Source organism: Sander vitreus, chromosome 12 (genome assembly GCF_031162955.1).
Source record: "Sander vitreus isolate 19-12246 chromosome 12, sanVit1, whole genome shotgun sequence".
NCBI classification, from domain to species: domain Eukaryota; kingdom Metazoa; phylum Chordata; class Actinopteri; order Perciformes; family Percidae; genus Sander; species Sander vitreus.
In genome coordinates this window covers 27335232-27360530 of record NC_135866.1, presented here as the reverse complement: position 1 = coordinate 27360530, position 25299 = coordinate 27335232, and the positions used below count along the sequence as shown (strand labels likewise).

Genomic DNA, 25299 nt, shown 5'->3' with positions numbered 1-25299 from the left:
GCCAAGTGACCTTTAATGGGGAAAATGCAAAATCAAATAGATCTCCCTGACTAGCAACCATTGTATTATTTGGGCTGTTCTCATTTCAGCATGACGCGAGTGGGGGAATGTGCACAGCTCAAGGTCCATTGGATTTCTGCTGGTGGAGTCCAGTTTTGTGTCATTCTGTCAAAAAGACTGAAGACATTACGTTTCAGCACGCCCCTTCGAATCAAATTCAACAGTGGCTCGAAACGTTTGGTTATGGCCTTCAAAAGAAAACTAAAACCAAGTAAAAAACTAATTCCAAGAGTCTGAAATTGTGACGATTGTGTTTCTGACAGTTAATCTCTGCCTCCATCCCTTTAACACTTGTTTTCAAAATTGTGTCCCCTCTCTCTCTCTCTGTTCAATTCAACTGTTCTGTACTGTTCTATTCATCAAACATGTCTTCCTCAAAATAAGGTGAATCTACTGGGGGTATATAAATGGCAGAGAGATATAGATCCCTATCAGCTGTGCTTATGGTTTGATCTAACCTCAACCAAATGTGGGATTTACATTAGGTACGTCTCATGTCTTTAAATTGCATCCCTGTTTCCTTCACTCGCTTCCCTTCGTCGCGTCTTAGTCCATCCCACCGAGGAAGCACAGGAGAGATGCAAGGAAATCATGCGAGGAGAGAGGAAATGTGTTTTTTTTAGAGGGATGAGAGTTAGTAACTCCTTCAGCTGCAAGGCTTCTGGGAAGGCTGCTCTTGTGTATCCTCAGTCATAGCTCCTCAGAGATCCCTCCTCCATCCTCGCTCCTCGGGGCAGGAACAAGAGCTTTGAGACGGCCTTCACGAAGGAGGGCCAGAATAACTTCCGATTCAGGCGAGGAGTTATCAAATAAGAGACATGAGAGTCAGCCTCTGTTTTACTGGTGTCTGACGGCAAAGCTCTCCTTTACACCACCTTTGTGTTGGAATTTTAAACTCCGGTGGATTTATGAAGATAAGTTCAAACAACTTTTGAACGTACACACGTTCCACCAAAACAAGTTCCTCCCCGAGACTATTTTGGAGAGGCACCGTTGCTCCGTGAGGCGCCCACAACGATTGTGATTGGTTTAAAGAAATGCCAATACACCAGAGCATGTTTTTCTCCCATCCTGGAATGCTGTGTAGACTAGTCAGACCTTCCTCCGCAGCGCTGTGGAGGAAGGTCTGGCAATGCCAGACTGCCATTGTACCGACTACTACTATTACTATTACCAACTAACAATATATTTTCGTGTAGTTCTGTTACTCAAATGGGAAAGTGTTCTAAGAATGTATATTTTACCCTTTCTCACGCCAGTCCCCTCCACTCATTTTCAAACTCTCTACTTCCTTTTGCTCTCTCTCTCTCTCTCTCTCTCTCTCTCACACACACTCAGTTAGTCTATATGTGTCTCTCCTCCGGTCACTCTCTTTGATACAGGTGCATAATGTGTGCTGTCCTGTCCAGCCTGCGCTGTATCTCCCTGCTCAGTCTAAAGGGGCTGATAAGGCCAGATGGCTCTCTGCTTTGTTAGCCTCTGAAGCGAGTAATGCAGTGGAGCAGAGCCCCCAGGCTGTCTGCATCTCATGCGGGAGCGCTGTGTGTATGTGTGTGTGTGTGTGTGTGTGTGTGTGTGTGTGTTGTGGGAATTCTGTCCTTGTTAGTACCAGTTTAGGTTCAGACCTTCTAAGTGTGGACAGTTTGCAAAGTGAAGTCATTTTGACCAGTCTTCACTCCTTCACACTATAAGAATAAAAATCTGTAAACAGATAATGTCTTGGCAAAAAAATGACCAGTACCTTTTCCGTTAAGTTTACAGACATTTCTGTTAATCCAAAAATGGAAACTTCTGTAGGTTTTCAGTGTATCCTTTGTACCTTTTTAAACGGACATTTCTGTTAATCCAAAAATCAAAATACAGAAACACACGTGTGAAAAGTCCATTTCGAAAAATTCCTTCATAATAACACAGTATATTAGCCCGTATGTCTACGGACTTTTCTAACAGTGCAGGCCTAGACTTACACTAACTTGAGGTTACTTCTGATTGCTGCACATAGCCACAAAATCACACACACCAAAATTAAAACAAAACAGGAATGGAGTTGGATATGAATGTGTGTATTTTGCTCTCAATCTCAAGCTCAGTTGGTGTTAAGGAGGAGGCCTTATTGTAGTAAATCATATTGTGGATTCCACTTAAAAATTGTCATTAAAGAATACTTCCTGTTTATTACAACGTTGAACTAATATATGACAATCATTTCTATCAGTTATAATAACATTATACCCACCATAGTAACAGGCTGACATCACTATAGCAAAGTGCAACCACCAGAATGGTCCTCTAAGTACCTTACCTTGTGAGGCAAAAACAACAGTAGCATTAGCCAATAGCCACAAGGCCATCAGTGACAAATGGTGCACACCAGACACCATCTGCACACCAGACTCTCTGGATCACGCCAGGGTCCATAGGGCAACGCCCAAGGCCTAAAAACAGGTGACTGTATGTGGAACAAGGCTGTTACACACTCTGTGCAGGCCTCTGACTGGAAATAATCCAAGAGAAAGAGAAAAGGAAGGATTAAATAGTTTTAAAGATTATTTTTTGGGCATTTAGACCTTTAGGTTTATAGGACAGCTGCAGACATGGAAAGGGGAGAGAGAGGAGTGAACCTCTATAAATGGGCGCACGCTCTACCAGGAGAGCTACCCAGGCGCCCAGATTAAATAGTTTTAAGTATCCATTTAATTTGCTTTTTTTCTCACTTCCAACTTGTGAAATACTGACGCTTGGTCAATGGCATAGGCGCTGTAACATGACATAGTATTAAAAGCGACAACGGTAGTAGTATGGAAGACCGAAAATTCGCGTAAGGAGGTAAGTTGGGGTGGTGGATGGGTCAAACAACACAAGACTTTCACCCAGGAGACCGGTATTTATGTCCCGTTCTTGTCCCGCATGTCACTGAAAATGTACATTTTGTAACCCCACCCACGATTTTTTCCTAAACTTAACTGTCCCGTTCTTGTGCCACATGTCAGTTAAATGTACGTCCCGACCAAGCGCGTCTAAATATGACGCCAAAGGAGACATTTTGCTTCAATAACAAATGCCAAAGGCGCCTGACCAAGCATCTCTTTTTGAGGCGATGGGAGTGAGAATGTGTTGTTTTCACCGGCAAATGTTTGTTTATTTTAATGGTTCGGGCTTCTTGGTTCACTTTGCTTTAGAAATGGGTGGGAACAGTGCTAGATTAAGGTGGCCATGACCACCCCCCCCATGCTACACTTTTTGTGGGAACCTTACCATCCTGTATTACCAAAACACGACAGATTTTACTTCAGTAAAGTTTCAGTTCACCGTAGCCTGGTGATCCAGAGGCCTGCAGTCAGATAAGGTCACATTGAGACTGTCCTTCCCCGAGAAACGCTCCCAGAGGTTGTTCCAGCAGCAATAGACTGTACAACCCTTATTTACGTAAATACCTCAAATTTGTGCAGTACTTGAGTAAATGTACCAAGTTACATTCCTCCACTGAAAACTACATACACAAACACAAACGCTGACAGCCACTGTCCAAACGTCCGTATTAGTTTTCGGAGTGAGAACGGGTTGCAAAAACACTAAAAACATAAAACAACTGAAACAGCAAATCCCTCAGAGTCATCCACAATCCTCAACACATCAGGCAAAACATCTACAGCCAGATGTGGCTGCCTCCAAGTCAATCAGCATCCTCTTAAAAGCGACCAATGAGACCAGCTCAGTAAGTTTCATGGATTTCTGGAACTTGTTCCATGTAGAGGGAACACCTTTTTCCCCAGCTCAGTTCTAACCTGTGGAACAGACAGAAGGAAATCTTGAATCTTGAATTCCAACTGTAAAGCTTACATACAATTTCTAAATGTTTATAGGCCATGTCTTAATCATGCCGGTTTCTGACTCGAGCTTTTTCTGGATAATGCCATATTCAAGATTCGAAATCCTTCATTAATCCCACAACATGGAAATTCACAACGTCAAAGCAGCAAGGGATAGTGCACAAAATATTGCCTATTATGAGGTAATTATGCAAAACTAATAATAACAATAACAATAATTCTGAAATAAAAATTGCAATAAAAATTGCACACGGAGGATGAATTAGTTTTATTATACATTCACGTATTTATTTATTCACTTTAATAATGTGCATGTATGTACTGTAATATAGTAACACTGTAGGGAACAGAGGCTATTCTTTGTTGCTGTACAAAAATAAAAAATGTAAATCAAATTAGAGAGAGGAAGGTATGTAATTGAGAGCTGATGATGTCCTGCAGGAAGACATGTTTCAAGAACCAGACAGCAAGCACAACTACAGTATGAATAATGTATGAAAGAAATAGACTGGCATAAATATATGGGTCTCAAATCAATTTGATTTTCAGTTTGTGAGAGTGTCGAAAGTGTGAAAGGACACTGGCAAACATGCAATCTACACCACATGATTGATTATTTTATTTCAGAGTGCAAGAGAGTGTGTGTGTGTGTGTGTGTGTGTGTGTGTGTGTGTGTGTGTGTGTGTGTGTGGGCACGCATGCTTGTGTTTTGCCATCACATTAAAACATGGTTTGGGTGAAAAAGAAAATGTGTTATGGTTAGGGGACCTTTCGTTGGCATGGTAGCATTTACAGCCACTTATTTAAAGGCTCTGAACACCCACACAGGCGCTTTCAGTTATTGTGGCTGATTAGACCTCTGCGGGTTGAAAGCGGGCCGGAGCTTAGATGGGAATTTATTAGGTCACAAATCTTCATCTACCAATGAGAATGGTAAATCTGTCATCTGTCCTGCTCTAACAAGTGCAACAAAGCTAACAAGAGACTCAGGAAGAGGTCCATCAATCACAAGCTGTGTTCGAAACCGTTCCCTATCACGGAAATAGTGCACTAGCACATCCAACACGGCTACAGTCTACACTAGGGTGACCAGACGTCCCAAAAAATTCGGGACAGTCCGAAATCCAAGCAGTTGTCCCGAATCCGGAATCCTGCCCTAATTGTCCCGAAAATTAGAGCAAAGTCTGATAGAACATTAAAAACTGTTCATGGTGATTGAGTCGTCCTGCAGCCAGCTCCCGTCGGCTGCTCATTGGCTGCAACAGTACGTAGGCCCTATTTAGGCGGCTAGGCGTGAATTTTGATAACACGCATTGCTATTTTTCATTCATTCATTCATTCATTCATTGTTGAAATGGAGGCTCAGGCTGATGTCCCGGGACCCGATGAACACGTAGCTAAACAGCAAAAACGTTGTTTTATTTCTTTCATAATGACAGTTGAGTTCATGATTTTAATGATTTTGTATTTGTATTTTCGGGTTTACATGACAGACAGTTGAATTCCTGAAAAAAAAAAAAAAAAGCCTTGGTTTGGGTTAGGGTTAGTGGGGTTAGGGTTAGGGTTATTAACATAACCATATGTCGTTCTGGGGCAGTCACTGAAACAATTGATTCTGTAGGTGTTTTTGTATTTGTGTTTTCATAATATGGTCAACTAACTCTTTTTAACTGGAACTGGAACTGAGAGTTTGTGTGGAAGTGGAAGTGGAAGGCACACTACACATTCATTTCTCAATAACTAAAGAAAAAGTAAAAATGAACTTAAAATGTATGCTACTCTTTAAAGTGCCCATATTATGAAAAAAACACTTTTTCTGGGATTTGGGGTGTTCTTTTGTGTCTCTGGTGCTTCCACATGCATACAAACTTTGAAAAAAATCCATCCATGCTGTTTAGAGTGAGATACGGTTTCTGAATGTGTCCTGCCTTCAGTCTCTGGGTGAGCTGTTCAAAATCGGCACGGCTTGTGACGTCACAAGCCGAAACGAGCTGGCTAGCCGCAACTGTTAGCTCGTAGCGTTAGCGTTAGCATGCTAAAGCTAATGCTAACGCTAGCATGCTACCTCGTTCTCAATAGCAAAGCACTGCTACAACACACACAAGTTCACCATAATCTACAAAAGAACTACTTCCATGTGCGCCCTCATTTAGAAGTCTCCCAGCTAATCCTGCCTTGTAACTGACCGAAGTTGGAGAAACAGCCTTTCTTTTACTGTCTATGGAGCTAGCTAGCTGACATGATCTACATCTGAGCTACTGCACATGTGCAAGTGCAATCAAAGATAGTACAGAAGAAGAAGAAGAAAAGAGGTCTCACTCTGTAGCTAAAACAGAGACCAGGTGAAAAAGAGGATCTGCAGCAGTGAGAGAGAGCGGTGCAGTACAACAAAAATATGGTGATTTTTGAAAATTAAACCATGTAACCCTATTCTGGTACAACCTTAAAATACAATTATGAACCTGAAAATGAGCATAATATGGGCGCTTTAAAATGTAACGTTAAAAGTATATTATATATAAATGAACCTGATAAAATCAATGTTGTTGCTAATACTTCTGTCCTTGATATAAGTGCATGCTGTCAAGTTACTTCTGATTTGCAGGTAAAACATAATTTATTCTCTTTAAGTGGCCTGATTATTTCTTAATATTTGTATAACAGAGAAATGTTTGAATAAAGTTGACTTATCAATGTTTTGAAATAAACTAAGTATTTGCTGTAAACAAACAATCATTGAAAGAATGGGCACAGACAGTTTCACTTCAGTATATGGAGCTCCCCTCTTTAATATGCAGACATCGCTTAGGGATGCAAGTCCCCTCTTGGCAATTTCTTTAAAAAACATTTTAAAAAATCCTATTTTCAGTAATAAGATCTTTAAAGTAAATGTTTTTTTCTATTTTTGTATTTTTTAAATGACCAGAAATAGAAGTCCACACTTGGTCAGTGTAGCCTGATAGTCCACTGTTGGTAACATAGGCGTGTGTGTGTGTGTGTGTGTGTGTGTGTGTGTGTGTGTGTGTGTGTGTGTGTGTGTGTGTGTGTGTGTGGTTTTAGGAAATGGGAACAATTGAGCCAGTGATAATTGTATTGATGCAACTTTGTACAACTTTGTATTATTAGGTATAAATGTGTTTGTAAAATTGTATGCTCTGATGTTTTGTGCTTCACTTGCATTGATTATTATTGTTTAACCTACCTGTCCAGGGACTTTGGGCGGAAAATAGCAATTGTGCTACAAACTGGTGCAATGTATCTACTTGTTCTTATACATGGTTAATGTTTAATTACGCATTGTCCCTGTTTAATTAAAACTGCATTACATATATTTCTTCTCTCCTCATCTCTACCTCAGGTATCATCCGTACAGCGATGTCCAACTTGGACCGTGAGACCAGGGACCACTATGTTGTGGTGATCCAGGCCAAAGATATGGCTGGCTCGGTCGGAGGACTGTCTGGATCTACTACCGTCAACATCACCCTCACCGACATCAATGACAACCCGCCAAAGTTTCCACAGAGTAGGAGATCCCTCTCACACACCAGTTTGTTTCTGACCAGGCAGCGATTCTGGGATCAGGGCTTTAGGGGTGCCTGGCACCCTTTTAACGTCATTTTTTTAAATGTTATTCTACTGTGCTAACATTTTAACATCATTTCAGACCGTCACCGTTAAGGGAAACACTGAATTATGTAACTAGAACGACACCAACAGTCCTGAGAAAACTTACTTTAATGCTTAGCCACAGGGTCATTACTGCAAAGGTGAGGTGGTAAAACAAATGAAATCAGATATTTATCTATGGAAAAGCAGATATGTCCAATATGCAGTATTGCAGTATAAATTAGAGATGTATGCGATTTTGACTAATGCCTTAAAAGCACTATTTTCTGAAAATGGCTCCGATTTTTTTTCTGAATGATCTAGGTGTATAGATTCTGGATTTAGTTTCATGATGCTGTGATATTCCTAGAGCAGAACTCCTGAGCTCACATTTTTTTCCACTGACAGACTGAGATTATTATTCTAAATAATGGATATGCACACTGCGCATGCGTTGACATATGTTGACAATCTGTTTGTACGCTGCTTACCCCTCTCTAAAAAGTTACTCTTCTTCAGTTCACACTCTATGCTTCAGAACACACCTTTTTTTTTTTTATCCTGGTCTGTTATAAGTCCAAATCTAAAGAAAACAAACGAGAGAACATTTCAAACTGCATGTAAAAAGCACTGAATATCATTAAAAGGTATAATGAAAATCATATAATGAAATGTTGCGTCGCTGTTGCAGAGAGCTACCAGCTGTATGTAGCAGAGCTGGCTCCAGTAGGGAAGGCCGTGGGTCGGATCAGAGCCAGCGATGAAGATGAGAAGCAGAACGCTGAGATGACCTACAGCATCACTAATGCCGACGCAGCAGCCTTCTTCACCATCACCACCGATGCTGACCGCAGGGAGGGAATCATTTCCCTCAAGCAGGTATATGAGTCAGAGATCACAACACACAGGCCAACGTTGAGGCTTATGCAATTATGTAATGTGTTTCAAGTTTGAGCTGCAGTTTCAAGAGCGGCTGTGAGGGACACTGTAGTGGCCAAGAACACGATGAAGCTTTTTTCTCTGGCTTGTGCTTTCATTTAGTCATCTAATGCTGTCAAGGTTAGCCCAGTTGGCCAGTGTACCTTAATGTATCACTGATGTATCATCAAAGATCTAGGTGTGTTTTTTTCCCCACAGAAATGCCAGAATGCAACTATGTCTTGACATTAGTGCTTGGAACACACTGCATTTGCAATTCAACACGCTGCTTTGTCTCAAGATGGGCTGTGATTGGCTCGTCACTACACTGAAATTATGTTTTATTTAGCAGAATTACATTGGGTTGTTCTATCCTATCCAATAGTAACTATATTTCTAAGCCGATTTTCTGCGTTCTGCTGAAAGTGTAGGTCTTTTCTTAGCAGTACAATCACTGACAACATTTCGAACATTTCAAACAAACATTTGGTGGGTGCTTCTTCGGGTTTTCAGCCATGCCTTCACCTGTTGCAGCAGTCCTCTTTGTCTCAAAAGCTGAGCGCTGCTGTTTCCGTTCTCACCCTTATTTTCCACCGGGCACGTCTGCGCTGCTTTCTGGAGGCGCCGCGACCCCGGCGAGCAATCGCTGCCATTCAAGTCATAGCTTTATGCTTATGGCAAGTAGAAACTTGACAAATGAGGAGAAGTATTACCTGCTGAGTCCCTTACTGGTTGCAGGAGCTCATCTATGTACAAAGCCCGTCAGGAGTGATGTGGCAGGAGGAGAGTTGGCATAAAAATCCATGCACATGAAGTGGATGTTTTCATACTCTGTCAGGTGAATTCACAAAAAGCATTGTAAAAAGCATAGACAGCTAAACCTGCACAAGACAAAAAGAAAATCGTGTAATACACCCTAAACGGCACTGCTATACTGTAACAGCAACAGCACTGACAGACTGAGATACTTTCTGTAACCTTTAAAGTTCCTTGGCTGAAGTTTTGAGGAATTCCTCCGCAGCTTGTCGGTCAGGAGCTGTAGCTCGCGCTCTGAAAATGTCATTTTTCTTTTTCTCTCTGCCATTGTTCTGCCGACTGTGTTCTTTGTTTTTGTTTTTTTTGTGGAACATTTATACGTTGCCACATGGAGTATTGCGATCAGACGCAAAAATAAAGGGCAAATTGCACTCAACTGCAAAACTTTATGTGTTTGCGCTGTGATATCATTAGCACGATATCGTTTGTGAATCGGACCTTGAGACAGGGCGGATAGCGGTGCAATGTGGCGTTTTCTGTGAAGTAGGCACTGTGTTGATAAAAAATGCTACGTTGCTTGTCAGCAACCTGTCATATGATAATTCAGGAGGCATTATGCTGTGAGACAGCTTGTGAAAAGGCTGCCTTTCTCCCTTTTCACTAGGCCCTGTTCCCAAAATGAATACTGTTTGGTGTCTGCTTAATTCTTAATTTCACTGGAATGTTGGTATGTTTTAGTTCGTTAGGGACTGTTCGTTATATATTTAAGGGGCCACCGGAGGAGTTTTGGGATCTTTCGTCAAAATAGACTTGACCCTCCCTTTGCTAGCAATACATGTTCTATGACCCTCCAAAATAAATGGGAAAAGAGGCATGAGCCTCCCCAACATTTTATTGATGACTTCTGTACTGGTTTGCAATTGGCAAACATACAGAAGCCCATTGTTTTTTTTACAGCAAAGAGATATGTGACTTAACCTCTGCTTTCTCATCGTACACATCACACCCCACTGTTATGGTGTGGGGGCCATTTCAGTAGATTTACTCACTAACATTGTTGTGGAAACAGAATAAGCATGGAAACTAAATGCACACTTTCTGCATTACATCAAATACTAAGTTACTCCTTTAATTAACTAGTACTCACCTGAAATAAAACAATAAAACATTGAGACCATTCAGCAAAGCTTACTGGGTAATAATCAATCGCCAATCGCGGCACGGCTGGTCCATTCCATAAATACCGAACGGTCCCTTACTTTATTATTTGACATAGGCCTGTTCAGCAGGTTTTATGGGTTCATAGCGTTTTGCTATGGTTCTGCCTGTGATGTGGGGGGGGTAGCTCAGCTGCTCACCAGCTTAATCAGGGAGAGTGGATGCAGGTTTGCCACATTGGGTCCTTTCTGTATGGAGGGGCTGGGCAATCCTAAGGTGAAGAACAATAGGTAAGCTAGTGCTGCAGTAAATGGCATGTTTATAATATTTGGGGTGCCTATTGTAGTGGGTGCACATATATGTATAAATAGTAATGTTGGCAGTAACTGATCTATCCAATTGTAATGATGTTGTGAGAAACTTGCTCAGGATAGCTCTCCCTATAATCACCTGTGCAGGTGGTAGGTTCTAATTAGGGGAGCCCGAGTTAAGAAGGGCTTCAGGAGAAGAAGGCTTAAGAATCTCGGCAGCTTGCTGTGAGGTTGCCGTGTTTGTTTGCCTCAGTTTAATATCTTGTTTTTGTATTTTGGTTTGAGTATATTTTGGTGTTATTTTTGTTAATAAAGACAAATTGTGAACTTGAGAAGCCTCCTCTCCAGTTGTCAATCGTGACACAGCTGTATTCTGTTTTATCGTTTGCAACAGTAATCAGGCAGGGGAACAAAATGAAAAACACCACTAGTGTAGTAGGTTGAAAAGGCTACATGTTTAGTTTTCATCATTTTAACAGATGTATTAAATCATTTGAATTCATGTGCATTTATTTTCCGTCAGACTGTTTCATATTTATCATCGGTTTGCTTACACCATTTATTTATTTTAGTTTTCGAGTCGTTTCATTATCATTTTAACATGCACTTTTATCAGAGAGCTAATGGAGACATTGTGAATGTATGGGAACTGTATGCAATTGTTTCAGAAATAAATCAGCTTTGCTGCGAGCAACACGCTAACGTCCATGCTCTCTATTGATTCACAGAGTCACAGGTTTGATTTGGCTATGCAGTGCTTCCTAGACTGTGTTACACAGTCTGTGTAACCATTGCTGCACTTTTTAGCACAGAACTTAATTATATTGAATTACTATCCTAAGCACACACAAAAAGAGAGTTGATGTTGTTGAGCAACTCATACTACAGGCACCTGCACTAGTTTTATCAGGTGCAAAGTGTCACAAAATAATATTTTGCCTTCACAGTTTGAATAGTTTTCTGCCTCTTTTCAAACATGCTGTAATGAACTGTACAGGAATTGGATGAAATCCAGCATGCATGGCCGGTACTCCTAGCTTTAGCCAAACGTGCTCGGGTGTGTCTGATTTGCCCCAGCAGCCTTTAAACTGTGACAACAGGGACACCTGCGCTCAGCAGGAGTGAGCATTGCTGGGTTTTTTCGGAGCCACAAGTTAAAAGTGGTTTTGATTTTTCTTTGTACCTCTTCTCCAGCTGCAACAAACTTGAGAACAGAGGAAGGGAAGTCCAGAATTATTTTTCTCCTTTTCCCCCAAATGTTTGAAGTTTGCTTTTGTCAGCATATTGTAAGACTTTGTATTCTGGGGATGTCTCACTTTTTTTGGGAAGAGTAATCAATGTGTGTTCTTAGGCATTCATTGCTGTGGATATTTCTTTGTTAGAAACCATTAACAGCTGGCGATTCCCATGGCCAAAGCACTATGAGAACATTCAATGCTTCAACAGGATATGAATGCAAAGATGCAGATGTTTTTTAGGTTATTGTGAATGGTTGCATTTATATAGCAGCTTTTATCCAAAGTGCTTTACAAATTGCCTCTATCTCACACACACACACACACACACACACACATCCATGCCGTATTTTAACAATCTAAGCGCACGCCGTGGAGCGCCTGGCGCAGGTGCGTTTGGAGCGTGTATAAATCCACTTTTGCTAGTTTAATGGCAAAAAAAAGGGTCCGTGCGCCAGGCGCATGGTTCAAAAGGGTTGTACTTAGTGTCTTAATTAATCATAGTTGTGTTTTGGGCGTCACATGCAATAAACCAATCAGAGTGTCATCTCCTATTCCCTTTAAAAGCCAGGCGTGTTTGGACCTTGGTGCATTGCTGTTATGATGGTGGATTTGCTGAGCAGGAAGGAGAGATTTTCAGGAGAAGAAACTGATCTGCTTGCGTGAAGTAAAATCGACCGTAACCAGAATAACATCTAATATAAAATATATAGATATACACAATAATACTATTTCACATTGTAATATTTTTATTTTTAATCTTTTGCATGTTTGTGTGCTGCTGCATGTCCCTGTGTGTTTAACAAGCAGAGTGTGCGTGCATTTTACTAATGCGCTGTTAAAATAACAATGAATGCGTTAGACTTTAGACCAGGTTTCTGTTGGTCAATGGCGCGATCACTTTCTGCTTCCTCAAGATAGCAATACGCCAAGAATGCACCTGAACACACCTCCCTGTAAGACCAGCACGCCCATGGGCGCAGGTGCATTTGCTATTTAAACGACGTGGGTGCTCAACGGGAAGCTGACAACTGTGTCGGTCTTAAACTAGCAAAGACACTTGCATCGGGCTTTGTGCTGAGCTGTGCTGGGTGCAAGACAGGGCCCTCCATTTGCATTCATGAATGTACAAAGGCCTTTACGGGTCATGGTAGAGCGCAATATTGGCACAGAAATCTGTGCACATGAATTGCTAAACCAAGTGTGCACACAGATTAATCAACTGTGTGAATAGATTGCTAAACTGAGCATACGGTTTAGTGGAAATTTGGAAATAAGACTTCCAGAAATGCCATCCACCGTTCAGATTAAAAGCCTGAAATTATCACTTTCAAAAATATAATAAAAAATAATTTGATGCAGTAGTTGTTATACCAGCTAAATGGACACACAGACTCATAACTGGTGTCAGAAAAATGTGTTATGTATATATGTTGTACTTAACAGACTAAAACATGGAGTGACAGCATGTTAACCATTGTGCAATTCATCCTTATTTGTAAAACTTGTATCTCAAAATACAACCAATGATTCATTAAGCTTCATTTGAACATTCATCCGTTATTTTGGTGTTGGTTATTATTGTGTTGGTGGTCAAAACACAATCTGAAACTGGTGCCGAGCCCTTGTTCTGACAGCTCAAGCTCAGCTCATTCCGAAGCCCCAATAGTCCAAAAACATGTCACACTGGACCAAATTGGCATTTGTCCGACAGCCCGTTATCCCCCAAATAAAAACGCATTGTCCTGAATGTGTCCTTTAGTAAGATAAATGTTTGTTCTGTCTCCTCCCCAGCCTCTAAACTATGAGAAGAGAAAGGTTCACACGCTCAACATCGAAGGCTCCAACACTCATCCAGACCCCCGCTTCTCCCACCTGGGGCCATTTAAGGATTCTACATCGCTGCGAGTCATTGTGGGTGATGTGGATGAGCCTCCTGTCTTCTCCATGGACTACTACATTATGGACATATATGAGAACTCACCTGCCGGCACCCAGGTTGGCACTGTAACCGCCGTGGACCCTGATAGCACCAACAGCGCTGTCAGGTAAAGGAAACAGTCAGTGAGGAGATGTGTGTGTGTGTGTGTGTGTGTGTGTGTGTGTAGGTTTTCCTGCATGCGTACTGTATGTCTGTAGGTTTTGGGCTTCAGGTGTCTCTACAACTAAAGAGACTTTGCAGTTGTGTTAGAGCTGTCACAGTTTGTGCCTCCGGCATGTACAGCAGGTCCACTGAAAAATTGTACTGCTTTGCAAAAACCACACTTTTCTGAAAATACTACATTTCCCTCACTTATCTGCTTATGTCTCCCTTGGCATATGTTCTGCAGCGGGGGCACAGCGCTGCTTTCTCTCACTTTTAGCCCAGGTCCATCAGACCTCCAGCCGGTCCATTAAGCCAAGTTCAGACCAAACATTTGCGGCAAGACAAAACAGTTTTAAAACGTTGCAGGGAAAAGTTGCGTGAACCGGCCCGTCTCAGTTTTAACACGTAAGTGACGTCACCTCTTTCAACAGCCAATAGATAGCAAATACAGCTTGTAAAGTCAGCAACAAACTATAGAAATAAAATGCTTAATTTCCATAATCCATTTTATTTCTATGTTACAAACTGTCAACTGGACAAAAGGGCAGAGTTTTAGACGGAGGCTCAACGAGCGCCCACGAGCACAGTATGTGGTCGAGTGCGCCAAGAGAGTGACTGAAGAGAGGGAGTGGCGTTAGAACTAAGCAGGAAATCACATAAATAAATAAAACGTTTTTTTTCGCCAATTCATCATTAGAAATGCAACCGTAGCAAGCGTCTCACTATCACTAGGGTTATCCAAATTCATATTTAGGAGCTACAAATGATATATCCAGCTACAAAAATGCCTGAAAGTCGGAAGTTAGGCAGAAGTACAAAGAGTTGTTGCTATGGAGATGATACACGTCTCGTCGCATTGGTCATTGGTCAACCGGCAGGCTGCAAGTTTCAACTCGTCTAGTCGCGAATCTTAGATCTGAACTGGGCTATAGAGGAAGAAGAGCACTGCTCTGGCTCGTTGACAGCAGTGAGACTCTCAATGTCCAAGGGCTATGGTTAGCACCATTCTGGGATAGCAGGTTGTGGACTGACCAACCCAGTGTCCCTTTGAATTATATTCTTATTGCACTTTGTTGCAACCCAGCTCGAAATGGTAAAAGGAAGCAACATAAAACCAGGTGTGAGTCACCCTGAAGGAGGCCTGTGTTCTGCTGAAAACTTTTTCTTCAGTAAGAGTGCCTTGGTTTTCACACTGTTCTGATAATATCAGGTGTTTTTGGTAAATTATTTAAAGGGGCGCTATGCCGTTTTGGCAATTTCTTTACTGTTTTCTCGCTTTGTGCTCGCAGGTTTCTCTATAGAGCTCCACCTACAGCTTCGGAGTAGATATTTGGCAACGCTGTCGTAAAAACTCGTTGGCGACTCTCCCCCCTCCCATCTTCTCCCTCTGGTCATGTGCATTTGTTTTCAAAGAAGCTGACTCCTCCCTCGGTCAGTCTTCCGTTTCCTCTTTCTCTGTTCCTCCAACAATGCTTTCCTAGCTTTCTGCTTCATTTTTGCCGGCTCGGCTATGACGATAGTGTGAAAAACTCCATCACTACCTTGTTCTCATAGCTAGCCGGTTCCTGGATGGGGGTGTGTAGTGGCGTGTATGTGTGCAGTGCAGTGAAGCAATTCGTTACATCACGAGACCTGATATCACGTGATACTTCCTGACACTGAGGCCGGCGGCTGGCCGGCCCAAAGTTGCAAGGGTGGTTTTACCGCTCACAGGCGCTAGGGCAGTGTTTCTCAAATGGGGGTACTTTGGAGGACTGCAGGGGGTACGTGAGCATTTTTTTTTTTTTGTAAAATGTTTTAAACGTTTTTGTTGCTTTTTGTCACTATTTTCAACCTGTTCTTGCCTTCCTTCCTTCCTTCCTTTTTTTCTGTCTTTTTTACAAAGTTTTTGTCACTGTTTTCTAAGTTTTTGATACTATTTTCCACCTATTCTTGCCTTACTTCCTTCCTACTCGACTTTTTCCAAGTTTTTACGGAGTTCTTTTAAGTTTTTGTTGCCTTTTTTCATTAGCATTTAAATGTTTTTCAGTTACATGGCTGTTTGGTAAATTTATCGCTGGTCAGGGGGTACTTGGCTCAAAAACACAATTCAAATGGGGTACATTATTGAAAAAAGTTTTGAGAACCACTGCGCTAGGGGGAAGCGAGACGACCACCGTTCAACCTGAAAAAAGTCATATAACCATTCCAATGACTCCGAAGCTGTAAATAAAAAAAATGCATAGTTCCCCTTTAACAAGAGTTTAAATAGTTGCATACAAAACAAAAATAAGTGAGGCAGACTACAGAGAGAAAGGGCTGGAGGGTGCTGTCCCTACTGTAACTAAAAGATAATTCTTAAAACAAGAGCTACAATTTACTTTGTCTAAAGGAAACCAAACATAGAACTAAAACCTCACAATTAAGCTTACAAAAAAAGAACAGTAAGATCAGCAGCCCTGCACCTAGTGTGGTTAAACAAGTGAACTTGTGTGTGTGTAACGTGTATCAGTTTTTAAACCCAGCCCAGTACCCAGGTAGCTTGCGAATACCTCAGTTTCAATTCACTTTCACTAGTTCTGAATAACAGGTAACAAGTGGCACGCTGGCAAACTGATCATGGTGAATCACAGCTGCCATCAAAGATCCTCTATGCTAAAGATAGCGTATTTCAAGCCGCGCCAATGGTATGAAACGGTAAACACTTCCTCTCTCCTAAATGGGTGTGGCCTCGTTTGAAAGTGTAGTGAACGGTCGTGTAGATGGATGAAAGTTCTATTTGTTCAATTTATTAATACTTTCTTTTGCTAACATTAGGTATTTACACAGCTAAAAGACATATTTAGTAGGGGTGGGGGGAAAAAATTCGATACAGCATAGTTTCGCGATATTTTCCATGGCAATACTGTATCGATACGCAGGCGCCAAGTATCGATCTATTATTATATATGTGTTGGTCTGCAGCAATAAAATTGAAGTGAGGTGAACAAAAAGAAATGTATGTACTTTTTAGATAAAACAGATAATGTGAAAAATGTGAAGTTGGAAAAAAGGTATTAAATAGCAATATATCGCAGAATATTGCAGTATGTTTAAAATCACAATAATATCGTATCATGATGGTATCGTATCATAAGGCCTCTGGTGATTCCCACCCCTAATATTTAGCATTACCAAATTTGTTTTGTTAGGGCGTTAGCTTATCTGTGTTGCAAGATCTCGCTGGAGTCCGGTCCTGAGACAGAAACAGGTCTCAGACAAAGACATTCCCCCGATGTGTCCGTCTGAAAAATGCCATTTTAGTGTCAGAATGTTCAGGAGATATGTGGCTTGTAAAAATGTGGTCCAAAATGTACTTTGACTATGGGGTGAAGAAATCGGTCATAACCTGTGTTCTCGTTCACTTCTCCCATTGGATTCAATACAGTCAGGACCTGCCGCTAGTCTCCTAAAGAGGTGTGACAGTAGCGGAGCCAACACAACACAGATACAGGGAACTACTCTGAGTTGGGGCGTCTCAGTTCTAAACTGTCTCTGGAACCATTCCAAGAGCTGGGAGCCACACATCCCCCTTGTCATACTGCATACAAGACACTAAAAGGGTTACACAAAAGAGAGGGTGCCAGCGGCGGCCGTAACAACAATTCTGCAGCTCCTGATTTACAACCAATCCCAATGTTCTGTATCACAGGTATTTTATAGAAAACGGAGAGGAAAGACCATTGCATTTCACCGTCGGGGTGAACAGCGGCATCATCAGGACTACTCAGGTTCTGGACCGGGAGGAGACTGCGTGGCATAACATCACTGTGATGGCTGCAGAGGTTGGTAAGTTCAAAGTAACAGCAGAGCAGATACAAGCTGTCGCCATCTGTTTTTTTTGCGTATCCATCCTTTAGCATGGCATCCATTTATTTGTCCCTCCAGCTACACATCCAAAAGATATCTGTCCATTCATCCTTCGCCCCTGTATGTGCCCTTAAGGTAACCTAAGCACGTATACTATACCAATGAACACGCTCTCAGATGTTTTCAGATGAGGGTTGCACTGCCAATGTTTCATTAAATCTAGCTCTTGATCGAGGTTGACGCACTTATTTTATGGTCTGTTAGACAAGAGTGTTTGCCAAATGAATGTAATGTGAAGCAGATGATGACCGAAGAAGCCAATTTCAGCCTTTAATCATTCTACTTTCAGTAATCTCTCTTTAAAGCCTGTCCAACATATTGAAGGGAAAACGTTGATAGATGCAATGCTTTTGGCATAGACCAGCAAAGAATGCAGTCAATGACAAAACCATTCGCATTTGGCAGGGTATTCAGCAACCCACCAACTATAAGGGTAACAAGGGCCCAACCACCAGCAACAGCAGCAACTCGTTAGCTGAGGAGCTCAACCACTTTTTTGCCCGCTTTGAGTTGTCTGAAGTGGAGCTTGCGCCTGCACTCAGAGCGAACACCAATGACCTGGCACCCCCTGTGAGCACAGAGGAAGTCAGGAGAGTACTCCGCAGTGTTAACCCCAGGAAAGCTGCTGGCCCAGATGGCATCCCAGGAAGAGTGCTGCGGGACTGTGCAGATCAGCTGGCGGAGGTATTAAGTGATATCTTTAATCTCTCTCTGTCAACATGCACTGTCCCAAGATGCTTCAAGACTGCCACCATCGTGCCTCTTCCCAAAGAAATATCCATCACCAGCCTGAACGACTATCGACCTGTTGCTCTCACTTCAACTGTGATGAAATGTTTTGAGAGGCTGGTCCTGGCCCACATCAAGTCTTCACTCCCGCCCACACTGGACCAACATCAGTTAGCATACAGGGCCAACAGGTTGACAGAGGACGTCATCAACACAGCTCTGCATTCTGCTCTGACTCACCTGGAGAGCCCCGGCTCATATGTGAGGGTGCTGTTTGCAGACTTTACTTCTGTATTCAACGTGATCATTCCCAGCAGAATGGTGGACAAACTGCGTGACCAACACCTGCAAATGGATCAGGGACTTCTTAACAGACCGGCCACAGACTGTCAGGTTAGGGTCCTATCATTCCCCATTCCTGACACTCAACACTGGAGCACCTCAAGGTTGTGTGCTGAGTCCCATCCTGTACACACTGTACACCTATGACTGCACACCGACCCATAGCACAAACCGGATCATCAAGTTTGCAGACGATACGACTATGGTGGGGCTCATACAGAACAACGACGAGTCCTCCTACAGGATTGAAGTTCAAAAACTGGCTGCACTGACAATAACCTGGCACTTAACTCCACCAAAACAAAAGAGCTGATTATTGACTTAAGGAGGAGGACAGAGGAACCTGCTCCTCTTTACATCAAAGGAGACATGGTGGAGAGAGTCACTGGCTTCAAGTTCCTGGGTACATCTCCCAGGACCTGACATAGACTATGAACATCACCTCTCTGGTCAAGAAGGCTCAGAAGCGGCTATATTTCCTGAGGACCCTGCGGTGAGCAAATCTTGCACAGCAGCTGTTGCTGTCCTTCTACCGATGCTCTGTGGAGAGTATCCTCTCTCATGGCATCCTGGTGTGGTTTGCTAGCTGCAGTGTGGCTGACAGGAAGGTGCTACAGAGAGTCATTAAAACTGCACAGGGCATCATAAACACACAACTACCCACCCTAGAAGACAGTGACAGGGCTTGATCTTTGCGTCGGGCCAAAGGCATCACAAAGGATTCTTCCCAGCCAGCCAATCACCTTTTCACCCTGCTGCCCTCTGGGAAGCGATACAGGTCCATGAAGGCCCGCACATCTAGACTTATGAACAGTTTCTACCCATGTGCCATAAAGGAACTGAACCCTAACACATAATGCATAACGTCTTTCTGCGAATACAAATGTGCAATATCTGACTTTTTTATATTTATTATATTTATTTTTATTCGGCGTCTCATGCCTTATAAGGGTACTTGTCATTTTATTTGTGTATCACTGAGGGTGAGTTGCAGAAAAATTTCATTGGACAGCTGCTGTCCAATGATAATGAAACATATTCTATTCTATTACTTTTATTGAAGTAAAGGATTTGAATACTGGTTCTACCACTGTTTGTGTGTATGTTTTAGGGCTGTTGGAACGAATTCCGAAAGTCGAATATAATTTGTATAGTAAAACAATCAATACTATTCATGTTTAACAGGCTGCATTTGAACATTAAATATTCAAATATTATTGGAATATTAAAGAAATAACAAAGGAAAGTTGAATGGTATTATAGAGGAAGACTGACAGCTCTTTTATTTATTTATATATATATATATATATTATGCATTATATTGGCAATGAAATATACCCAACTGTGCTGTTCTGCAGACATGTACATATTTTTACATAGGCTTAAATAACTCAAATGCACTTACGCATTTGCAAGAAAAATAATCCATATGTACGGTATGCAACATATTAATAACAAGTCTACATATGTACTCAGCCAGCGCAGATTAATTGCTTCACAGATTATATTTTCATTTGTTTTTGAAGCCTTGCTTGGCCTCAAAAACAAATTACATAAAAAGAAGATTAAGGACATTTTAGAAGGCTACTTAATTCTGTAAATTTCTGTGGAATACACTTTAAGACACATTTAGGGATCTGAGAGGACCTCTGCATAGATGAGATGAGATGAGATTGTGCTGAATGCATCTGTGGAATACTCCCATCAGTGATTTATTCTTGATCCTCTGCTCTTATTTCTCTCCCGTCAATGCTGATCTTGCCAATTATCCTTTCTCCTGGCCTTTACTGCGCAATAGTGTGAGTAATGGACTGAGCGGGGGCATTCATAAATGTCAGGCGGCTCAGTCACCCTGATGCTGAGTCTTTGGGGATTAATCTAAGATCCAAACCTCCTGTGCGGGAGGGACACCTACCATATCATTTAAGAATCAAAGATGTTACTCCAGTGTATCTCTCCTCATGTGAACCAGTGTGAAATTAATCTCAATACTAAAGTTTGTCTTAATGAGAGAAGAGGTTAGTCAGTGGGAACTTAAAAAGCCATCATCCCTTATTTTCAGTCAATCTTCTTGACATGTTGATGTTTAGAGATAGAGAAGCAAAACTAAAATCTGTTCTAGTGAGGTGCTGGCTCACCAGCAGACAGAGCAAGGCTAGCAAAGACGCATAATATAAGGTTTAAGGTTCTTATACAGTTCTTATAGAACATACCAGCTATACCAGAAATAGTCGCTGGCAATGAAATTCTTACCCCGATTTTCCACTGGGTGCGTCTGTGCTGCGTTCTGGTTTTGTTGCCACCTCCGCCACGCGCCAAACCACACCGGCAGCGTCTCAGAAGTGGAGTGTCTTGCTGCCCGACTTGCAGATTATATTGTCCCTACGAGTACTTTTGTAATGAATAATCACCAGGGCTGTAACGATATGCAATATGAAACCGAAATCGCAACACTCACACTTACTTTTGCAGAGGCACCATCCGGCACTTGCATTGTGATTGGTTTAAAGAAATGCCAATAAACTAGAGCACGTTTTTCTCCCAGACCTTCCTTCGCAGCGCTGGTCACGATACTCTCCATGGTCCACGTTGAAGAGCCGCTGTCTGGCAGTCTTTGTGATGGTGTCGGTGTGGTGAGTCCAGGTCAGATTATCGCTAATGTGATCTAGTGGTACAGTGGCATTAACCGATCCCCTGGCGCTTTGTGTCACTCACTACCATGGGCCAGTCGTCAGAGCGGTTTATCGTTTCAAAACGGCAGGTGGAAGTGGTAAGACGCTGTCAGTGACAAAGAATAAAGTAATTATAAGATAATATAACACTTTATTGTCTGTTCACACAGTAAATGTTCTTGCATCGTCTGCTCCAACAGACAACAGATAACATTAAAAGACACAAACATAAAAAAACATCTGTATGGTCACCCAACAAACATCTGACACACACAACGTATAATTTATGATTTTCATGATTGCAGTCCCACAAGGATACACACATAACATTTTTTATATATATATATATATATATACACACACACATAGGGCTGTCAGCATTAACACATGAATCGCGATGAGATTAAAGACATAACACGTTATAATTGTGTTAAAGATTATTTATTTTACACCATCACTGGTGCTGTTACCAAATAATCTTTGCTACGCTCTTGAATCTTTGGCTGCTACTATTTTTTCCCTTTGAGGCACCTTTTATTGTTGTCAAGCTGCCACAGACACTTCCTACATCCTGCTGCAGCCATGGAGATGAACAGCACAGTCCTAAATGGCCCTTTTTAAAACTCCCAGACGGCTCCGTTGACAAGTCAAAAGCAATATGCACCTTGTGTGAAATGGAATTAAAATATCACCGAAGCACTTCAGGTTTAAGCTGCCATCTACGAGCTAAGCATGCAGCTAGTCCGGCTAATCAGGTTGATGCTAGCGGACTCAGGCAAAGCACTATTTTGGAGATGCAAGTCGCCACAGACCTGTGGATGAAACCAAATCGAAAGAATTAACTGAAGCGCTTGCAAAATGGGTGGCAACTAACTGCAGACCATCTTGACATCTTGTGCATGCACTTTTGCTGTATAATTTATTTTTACATTTAAAAAAAGAAAGCTTAAGGCAAGCTATATTTCTGAAGATATTGATTGTGTTACCTCAGTCTTGTTGCACATCTTTTGATTTGAAATAATCAAATAAATCTAAAAGTCAAGTTCATAAAGTAACTTTATTTGCATTCATTTGATTCCCAATCAAGATACACTGTAATAAGTGATTTACATTGATAATACAGCCTTAAAAACAGTTGTTGAATTTTAATCATGTGATAAAACATGCAATTAATCACGATTAACTATTAAAGTGCTCATATTATGCTTTTTCCCTCCTTTTGTTATATAACTTTTTTGTGCACGTTATAGGTTTACAAAGTGAAAAAGCCCAAAGTCCCCCCCAAAGGGACTTACCATCTCCAACAGAAAACACTGTTCACAAACTGCTCCAAACAGCTCTATTGTAGTCCAGCCTTTACTTCAGAGACAAACGTGGTCACTTTGTAACACACGTTATAATGCTCGCCTAGCTGCTAGCATGGCACGCCCTCATACTCTGCTTCTGACTGGCTAGTAGTCCTTACCTAGCTACTGTCAGGGCACGCCCTCATACTCTACTTCTGACTGGCTAGTAGTCCTTACCTAGCTACTGTCAGGGCACGCCCTCATACTCTGCTTCTGACTGGCTAGTAGTCCTTACCTAGCTACTGTCAGGGCACGCCCTCATACTCTGCTTCTGACTGGCTAGTAGTCCTTACCTAGGTACTGTCAGGGCACGCCCTCATACTCTGCTTCTGACTGGCTAGTAGTCCTTACCTAGCTACTGTCAGGGCACGCCCTCATACTCTGCTTCTGACTGGCTAGTAGTCCTTACCTAGCTACTGTCAGGGCACGCCCTCATACTCTGCTTCTGACTGGCTAGTAGTCCTTACCTAGCTACTGTCAGGGCACGCCCTCATACTCTGCTTCTGACTGGCTAGTAGTCCTTACCTAGGTACTGCGCATGTGCGACTCCCAACAAGATGGAACAGCAGTGAGATGTCTCACTCTGTAGCTAAAACAGAGAGCTCAACACACAGGGTGAAAAGAGGAGCTGCAGCACTGTGCAGTACAACACAAATATGGTGTTTTTTGAAAATTAAACCATGTAAACCTAGTCTGACATAACCTCTAAATACAATTATAAACCTATAAATTAGCATAATATGAGCACTTTAAAATTCAGCGATTAATCACGATTAAGAAAAAATTAATTGTTTGACAGCCCTAATAAATATATATATATATGTGTGTGTGTGTGTGTGTGTGTGTCCTGCCAATGTACCCAAAGTTAATATAAGAGCTAGCCGGAGCTTTAAAAAGTGAGAGCGATATATTCCACCCTCATATATTGGCTCCGACACCCATGATGTGTCTATTTCTCAGTCTACACCTGCAGATCTCCTTCTCTGCTCTCTCATTAAATAAAGTTAGCAGAGTGATATATCTGCTTTGCAGTGGCTTATAGCAGGAGGTCCGGAGCAAAGGCCATCGTCATTCTGTCTGCAGGTGAGACTGGATGAAAAGAAGTTCAGCTCTCTGGTGAAGTAAAGCAGACAGAAGAAAGATTTTTTCAGATATGGTATCTGACCTTCACCCCTGCCTATTACTCTTAGCTCTGATCAGAAAATGCCTATCCTTCAGCAGCTCCCCAGATACACTCTATAAGCCTCCTCTAATAGGATGAGCTGAGAGGAGCCCAGCAAAGCAAAGCACAGAGAGAGAGTTCGACGAAGAGAGATGACAGGGAGGGAATAGATGCGAGAGATGGACATATAGGACAGATTATGAAACGTGGATTTCAAACAAGTTTACTATCCAATTACTTACACTCTAAGAAATAAATCGGTAAAATAGCTCATTACCTGGACTTTGTCCCGTAATTAAAAATAGAAGTGTGTAGCTACAGTTTAAATACAAAACATTAATCTAAAATTCTCTGAGACAAAGCTGTTCTGTTATTCTGTTATTTATGAAATTAAGTCCGTTCTTCAATTATTAGAGCTTTTTTTCAACACTTTCTTTAAAACATTTTGATCTATGATGCTTTTTTATGCTTTAGACACTTTTTTTGGGCGCTTTGGACTCTCGCTAATCTGGTTAATAATTTACGATAATGGCGCTGTGAGTAGCTCACGACGTTAGTTGTCAGAGCACAGATAAAGGTCCCATAATGCAATTTGAAATGTAAATAAACTGAAATATGACTGTGAAGCATGTTCTACGGACAATTTCTGTTCAAATATACAGTCATACAACTGTAAATACACGGATATTTCTTAGAGTGTAAGTTTAAACCTCCTGTTGTCTAAAGGGTCAAAAGTGGCCTGTTCATGAGCAGCCTGTTCTTCTGAACCATTTGTCGAAAAGCTACGAAATGTTAAGCACTGTAATTTGTATGCATTCCACGTTGGTTTTTTTTTGCCGTTTGCACCACATTGACGGCTGATGTATAGGAATACAGCTGGCCATGTAGGCAGGAGGTCGGCAAGGATGGGTGGGTGTTAAAACACAGGACTTTCAAGCCAGGGAGCAGAGTTCACTTCCCAGGGAAAACCAAAGAGATTCACCCAGGAAATGCATGTTCCTTCAGAGTGTTTTAATCCAAACCACGACCTTTTTCCTAATATTAACTAGTCGTTTTGGTGCCTAATCTTAACTTTCTTTACGGCAAATTGCTCATATTTTGTGGACTGAATTTAACCGTAATATCTGCCGAAACGAGCAGCAGCTCGCGGTGCTCTGAACCCGGCTCAATATCACCCATTTTCGGCTAAACACATCT

At 41.8% G+C, this 25299-nt stretch overlaps 1 protein-coding gene across 1 annotated transcript in view; it reads left to right on the top strand.

Annotated features, from left to right (window-relative positions):
- The window catches only part of LOC144526312 (cadherin-18-like), an 87290-nt gene that overhangs the window by 46773 nt on the left and 15218 nt on the right, over positions 1–25299 (top strand). The window contains exons 4-7 of the mRNA XM_078263720.1: positions 7249–7416; positions 8191–8378; positions 13672–13925; positions 17634–17770. Coding sequence (XP_078119846.1) covers positions 7249–7416; positions 8191–8378; positions 13672–13925; positions 17634–17770 — 747 coding nt within the window. The remainder of the gene's footprint in view (positions 1–7248; positions 7417–8190; positions 8379–13671; positions 13926–17633; positions 17771–25299) is intronic.